Genomic DNA, 7,344 nt, shown 5'->3' on the forward strand with positions numbered 1-7,344 from the left:
TTTCATAGTGGCAACTGTAACCTAGGTTTAAGGTGCTCATTTGGTGCCTAACTTATATATCTGAGTTTCTACACTCTGTGTGTGTGTGTGTGTGTGTGTGTGTGTGTGTGTGTGTGTGTGTGCACGTGCAGGTGGGTAGATAGATAGTACTACAGTCATCAGGGCTAAGTGAAGCTTTGGAAAATAAATGCTGCAACATTCCACATCAGGCTATTCTTGAAAATGCTAAGAGCCTATGAAGACAACTTTAAGTGCGCAAAGGAGGAGCCAGCTAAAGAACACCAGAGAGCGATAATGCACCTCTTCAGACAACCAGAGCCCTGCTGGCTCCAGGCACACTTCAACGGAAACCAAAGACTGCAGAGATCTTCAAGAGTCTTCTGAGAAGTTTCCCAGGCAGATCAAGCTTTCTTCTGACTGCCAGGGAACTGAAAAAGGCTTGAATAGCTCAAGCACCATTTCCCAAAGACAGAGATAGGTACGTTTCACTGGTCTTAATGACACTGCCTAGCGAGAACTGTATCAGATCCATCACAGTCTCCCAAAATGTCATAAATGTATATTTATCTGAGCTAGAGACAAAGGGGCCCAGCTAAAGATTAAATTTTGCTAGTGGATATGCTAACCTTCTGGCCATTTTCCTTAGGTGAAAAAGCTCATCTGCTCTCCCAACAGCAACAGGTCAAAAATGAAGAAATGAAAGTTACTATTCTGACTTATCTTCCTCCCATATGTTTAAACCATTACAACAATGCTACAGTTTGCTCAGGCTAATGACTCTTAAAGGGAAGTGGGCAACTGCTTCCCACTTAGATCTCCACACTATCCCACTGGCCAGAGGAGTAAGCAAGTCTGGACCAAGATGAGTAACCAAGGACTGAAGGAGAACTCTTCTGATCAAGATGCAAATGCTGTCATGCATTCACAGAAGCGGAAAGCATGCACTATATAGTTTAGAAACGCAGTAAAAATATTATACTGTAAACATAAGACTTGATTTTTAAGAGTTTTTTGCTTTTTCTTGTAAAATGAAAATTATAAATAATCTGTTTCAAAAAAAGAAAGCATGCACTATTGCTTTCTAACAGGAGCCCAACATTCCAGGGCACCCCAGCCCTGCATATGCTATGCTCCACTATTTCAAAATGCAAAACAAAGGCCAAAAAGCTTCCAGAACAATTGACAGAAGTCCAGATTTGTGCTCCATTGACAATCCTTTTGATCTGACCATACATTTGGCTCTTCCTTTCAATACTTTGCAAGGCACAGGAAGGAAGGATCACACCTTGCTGACAGGTCACGCGATCATCCACTATCAACTGAAGGGGATACACTATAGGGGAATTTTGATGCACTGAAATTAATGGATGTGAAAATTCTGTATCCAAGTATTGCAATTTCACTGAGGCGGCAATCCTAAACCCACTTCCAAGGGAGAAAGCACCACTCTGAATTTAAAGGGCTAACTTCTGAGTAGTGATATATAGGATTGAGCTGGCAATTATTTATTTACATCTTTTGCCAAAATTATTTTACCCAATTTTATTTTATTTTACAGATTATGGACAGCCCTGTGCCATGCCTATTTCCTCAGAATTTAGCAATACTTGCCCTCAGGCTGTCACTGCAAACTTGCTTGTCCTGTGGAACTTAGTCAGACACATAGATGTGTACTAGATCAAGCAATTAACCTCAAAGCCTTTGCCAGATTGCAACTCTGTATAAAACAGAGTGCAAGACTTGGTGTAACAGGACAGGGTTGCTGTGTTGCAGAAGCAATTGTAGCTTAGACTATTTGGTTACTCTAGCTGGATCTTCTAAGCATAGCCTTCCAAGCGCAGAACTTTCTGAATAAGCCCAAATAAGGTTGCTGGACACAACTGCCTTTTAGATCATTTCAGCAAATGAAACAGTGAAGTACTTAATACTTCTCTTTCCCCTAACGGAGACCACTCACTGATTTGACATACAAGACATGGGACATGATTAAAAAAACCAAAAACGCTTAAAACTCACTGATTTCAATGAGAGAAAGCTAAGCACACGCTTAACTATCCATAACCGTCAATGAGACTCTACTGCAGAGCTTTCCAAACTTTTCACATTGGTGACAAACTTTTTAGACAGGTATCATTTCGCGACACAGTAATTCAGTTTTAGTAGCAAACCGGAAGTTAAACTGACCCCTTTCCAGCCATTGGAAGAGTACGGGGAGTATTTGTACAACACGGCAACACACATGTCACGACACACGGTTTGGATAGCTCTGCTGTACTGTGCATCAGCGTGAGTAATCCCCTGTAGTGCAGGAAGCTCTGCATGTATACTATCACGTGCAAATGCTTCCTTATGACCTGCCATCCCTGATCATGAAAAACTCCACTGTTACCAGGGTTCATGCACTTCAAAGGAAGACTAAGGAGCTAAGTGACTCCCCTGTTGACAAATAGGGGAGCAAAAACACACAGGTAAAGCTCATGTCACAAACAAGATTTGAAAAGCTTAAGAATTGTTCTTCCTTTCTTTTCCTTTTAAATAATCAATCATCTATTCAAGAGGCATATTCAAAATAGGACCAGCACACTTAAGCATGTCTAAAATGAGTATTTAATTTTTTTCCTAAGTTAGAAAAATATAAATTTCTCCTACTTACAAAAAGAATTGCTTAATTTAATAAGCAGGACTAATTGTCACTGAAGTGTTAAACATGTGCCTAGAACGTACCACTTCTCTACTGCAGGTAAGGAATGCTTCTCCATACAAAACAAAATATGTGCCAGGGAAGAAGGGTCCTAACCTTGCCTTCTTCCAAACATGCCACCTTCCTATGTGAGGGATTGACTGATTTATGGTACAGAGTTGCATCATGTGAGACCTCACCAGCAGTATGATGTGGAACAGACCAGATAAAGGTTTATCACCTCAATGAGAACCAGGCTTTAAATGTATTAAATATTAATATTGAAATACTTAATGCTACTAATTCTTTAAGCATCACCAATGAATCAACAGTCCATTTAAGAGTTCAGATTTAAATCAATATAGGCTTTGATCCCAAATATATTTGCAATCTTTGAGTGAAATCAGTGGAATCAATAGTATCCTAATTATTTAAATGAAATTGACTTTTTAAATGACACATTTTTATGACTGCATCTAAATATGCATAAATCAAAATACACTTAACTAAGTTATGAACTGAGATATTTGGTTATAGGTTATCAAGAAATGCCACATCCTGGGATATTTAAATGCATCATACATACAAAGCACTACCGTGCATTATTCCGAAGGCATTCTTGTTCATTATGCAATATGCACTACAAACTATGCTAATGCTATAAATGCAATATGCACTATATACACTGTACATTTCATATGCAGCATGACATGTTGGTGTTGTAACATGATACAGTAGCCTAGCGAGCAACACTGCATAATACATGCATCATGCGGTGTGATGACGATTGTGCATTACCTGCACATTATGAAACATTACTGACGGGGAAAGCAAACCACTTTCATACGTAATGTATGGTAAAAAATGGAACTGTTATACATTTGAAATGTACTATACACTGCCTACGCAGTGATAAGGAGATACACAGGAAGTAAAAATGGTATGTCGTTGGCCCAACCCATTGTGTAAAATTTGCCAGCTTTGAAAACTAGGCAGCTGTTTGTCAAGTGCAATTATTCACTGCCAGAATAAAGTAACATACAATCATATAATTGTAGAGCTGGAAGGACTCTAAGGGTCATCTTGTCCAATCTCCTGCAATGCAGGAATGTCATCATCCAATCTGAAACCATACCGGACTTAGCTTTGCAAATGGGCTAGCAGTTTTATTGCTGCGCCACTAGGTGGTCCGTAAAACCAAATGAGGCGCTACATACCAGCACATTACTACTGGCTCTTGGTATCTCCAAGACAGTGCAGTGTTTACAAGATATAGCATTGTAGTTGACTGGAGGAAAGCTGGGATCAAAGCATCACTCAGACACAAAGCTCACCAGGTGACATTCAGTCAGTCACTGTCTCTCAGCCTAACTTTATCTCACACCAGTTATTGGGTGGATATAATGGAATTCTATCTGACAAGGGTGGGGAAGCTGCCACCTTCCAGGTGTTATTGGACTACAATGGCCAGGATGGCAAGGGGTGATGGGAGCTGGTGCCTAATGACACCTGGAGAGTCACTGGTTCCCCATCACTGGTGCAAAAGGTAAAATAAAAAAAAAATTACAAGCTCAGCCACAAAGCTTCCTGGGTGATCTTAGAAACCACAGGCAGCTGCTAAACATGGGAATCAAATCTCCGGTCCATTTAGCTCATTACTGTCTGCACTGAATGGAAGCAGCTCTCCAGAATTTGACAGGGTTCATTCCTGCCCTACGTGGGACTTTTTGCATGCAAAGCATGTCGTCTGCCATTCTCTTACATAAAGGACTGAGAATGTCAGAACAGAGCCCACAAGGAGGAAAGCTCTGTAAAACCTGTCAGAACAAGTACTTCTGAGGGCAGACAGCAGGAATGCCACCTCAGCACTTCCCTCAGCAGAAACAATGGCAAGAAAGGGCCAATCTTAGTGCCAAATCAGAGAGGCTAACCTATGCCAGCCCTGATCAGCTGCCTTCTTCTCTATCTCCCCCTCCCTATCCTGGCTGCAGAAGGCTGAACTAGCAGGTGGCAAGTTCCTCTAAGCTGCCAACCCTAAACTGCAGGTCAAAAGTGCCACCTGAAGAGGTGGGACCTTAATTCGGTCTCATGATTCGGCTGCCACTGTGGAAAAAAAGTTGTTCTTGCCTGTGACCTGGAAATGGCACAATTGCAAACCTCTGCGGAACATGGGAATCAGATGACATTAAAAGCTCTTAAAAAATAAATAAATCACAACTTATTGGGCCAATCAACACATCATTTGAAAACAAAAAGCAAAACACTGTTCAGTATCTCCTATTCTGTTGGGCTAGCCAAACTGCAAGACTTGGATCTTCAAGCTCACTGCTCAATGTTGCGGCACATTTTCCGGCGCACTGGGCAACACCCAGAATGTCTATTCATGAGGGGCTCTGTTCCTCTCAAGCGGCAGAGAGTCTCTTATGTAAAAGTCCAAAATTGCAAATCCACGATCCTATTGGAGGAGGGGAAAATATGTTACATATGTACAATATTCTCAAAAGACCTGCGGCAGTCCTCACTTTTTGCAAGGGGATGCCCCACCGCATGTTCCTTTGGACACGTGGGGTGGGGAGGCGCTGGGTAGAGCCTTCCCTTGTGTTGCCAGCATGCTTCACGTGTAGTTTCCACGGGTTCCAAACCACGCGGATGCCGTTCAGACGTTGCTGTGGGCGCCCCCGTCGTGGGCTTCCTCGCAATTCAGGGGCACACGCGAGCAGGTCGCGCCGACAAGAGTTCCATTCAAGTACCAGGCGCGCAGCTCCCTTCCCACGTGCCGGTTCTTAAAATGTCCTAGGCGATTCACGTTGTGGCTTTGCCCGCCTGCCCAGCCAAGGCCGGCTTCCCTCCTCGGCTTCACAAGTACCTTTCCAGGCCGGAGTGGAAATTGGGCTGCCTCATGTATGAGTTGTTGGCGGCGCCTCCGAACTGCCCCAGCCCGTTGAGCTGCGAGGCCGCCAAGCCCAAAAGCTGCTCGGCGTGGTCGGCGCAAGAAGAGGCGGCGGGCCGCCCGGGCTGCAGGGCCAGCCTGTTGGGGGCGCCGTAGAGCTGCGCGCTGGGAGGCGAATAGGCGCCGGGCGGCAAGGCCAGGTGGGCGGGCGGCGAGGTCGAGTACGGGTAGGCCATGGCCGGGGGCTGCCGGCCCAGGAAGCCGGGGCTGACCTGCTGCGTCTGGAAGCAGGCTTCGGCGTTGCTCCCGGGGCAGCTGCCCAGGTCCCCGGCGCCGTTGAGGCCCAAGGGGTGGTGAGCCAGCTCGGGCCCCACCGGGGAGCCTTGCAGGGCCGCCGCCGCGGCTGCTTGCTGCTGCTGCTGCTGGGAGCTAATGAGGCTGTCGATGCTGAACATCCGCGGCGGCAGCGCCGGGGGCGCCCCCGGGTACTGCGGCAGGCCGGGCAGCTGCGCGCTGTAGGCGGCGGCGCCGCCGGGGGAGTAGAGGGCGCCCCCGCCGCCCGGGTAAGCGGCGCCTCCGGAGCCTCCGCAGCCGGGCCCCGCTCGGGCCACGGGGCCCGGGTTGGGGGTGAAGGCGCTGGCGCTGTGCACGTAGCCCGGGTAGGTGGTGAGGTCGGTGCGCTTGAAGCGCTTCCTGCGCCGGAGGAAGCTGCCGTTGTCGAACATGTCCTCGGCGGCCGGGTCCAGCGTCCAGTAGTTGCCCTTGCCCGGGTGGCCCGGCTCGCGGGGGATCTTGACGAAGCAGTCGTTGAGGGTCAGGTTGTGGCGGATGGAGTTCTGCCACTTCTTGGGGTTCTCCCGGTAGAAAGGGAAGCGCTCCGTGATGAACTTGTAGATGCCGCCCAGCGTCAGCCGCCGATCGGGCGCGTTGGCGATGGCCATGGCGATCAGCGCGATGTAGGAATAGGGCGGCTTGCCGCGCTGCACCGGGCGCTTCCTCCGACGGCCGCCGCCGCCTCCCGCGCCACCACCTGCGCCGGGGCCAGGTGGCTGCTCCTCCACCGGCTGCTCCGCTGCTCTCTCTGCCGGGCTGCCTCTGGGCTCCGCTTTGATGAGCAGCGGTTCCACTTTGCAGCCCGACGGGGAGGCCCTCTGCAAAGTGGGGGAGCCCGGGCTAGCCCCCTGACTAGGCGAGTGGAGGGAGTCCGCTGTCATGGTGCATATACCCGAGAAAAAGGAGAAGCCGGCCAGGTTCATATACAAGGGAAGCTCCCGGGAGGGAGAGGCAGATGAAACAGCACAGCTCCCTCGGGGACCAGGTATTGGACGGGCGACCTGCTTTATATAGATGAGGCCTGGCGCCACCCTGGTGCGATCCCCTCAATGGCTCGGCTATTGCCCACCCACCTGAATGCTCCCCCTCCTCACTCACATGCATTCTCTCTCTCCCTTCTCTCTCTCTCTCTCTCTCTCTCTCTCTCTCAGCCAGTGCCAGCATTTCGTATGTGAAAAACTAAACCGGGGTTCCTTTCTTCGTCTGCACCAGGTAGAGGAGGATTTCGTTTCCAGCCCACGGTGTAGCGCGAGCCTATGCGTGCTAACTCGGAAGTGCGTCGCACCACGTTCAAGGGGACTTTTACTGCAAGTAAGCATGGCTGGATTATAGAATATTAGCCTTAGCCCATAGCAACTACGACGAGGGGATTTCTTTTCAGTAAGACGTTTGCGGACCGCACTAGCAACTGGCTCCTAAGGGCAAGACTGTCCCTGCACGT

General features: G+C 48.2%; 1 protein-coding gene across 1 annotated transcript; it reads right to left on the reverse strand.

Annotated features, from left to right (window-relative positions):
• Positions 1–2,589: 2,589 nt before the first annotated feature.
• Positions 2,590–6,929, reverse strand: FOXE3 (forkhead box E3). The gene has a single exon (XM_028733549.2). The coding sequence runs from the start codon at positions 6,824–6,826 to the stop codon at positions 5,537–5,539; it is 1,290 nt and encodes a 429-aa protein (XP_028589382.2). The 5' UTR covers positions 6,827–6,929; the 3' UTR covers positions 2,590–5,536.
• Positions 6,930–7,344: the final 415 nt, after the last annotated feature.

This window comes from Podarcis muralis, chromosome 5, assembly GCF_964188315.1.
Source record: "Podarcis muralis chromosome 5, rPodMur119.hap1.1, whole genome shotgun sequence".
Lineage (NCBI taxonomy): Eukaryota > Metazoa > Chordata > Lepidosauria > Squamata > Lacertidae > Podarcis > Podarcis muralis.

Coding starts and splice junctions, on each gene's coding strand:
- FOXE3 (XM_028733549.2), bottom strand. CDS start 6,826: ATGAACCTGGCCGGCTTCTCCTTTTTCTCGGGTATATGCACCATGACA.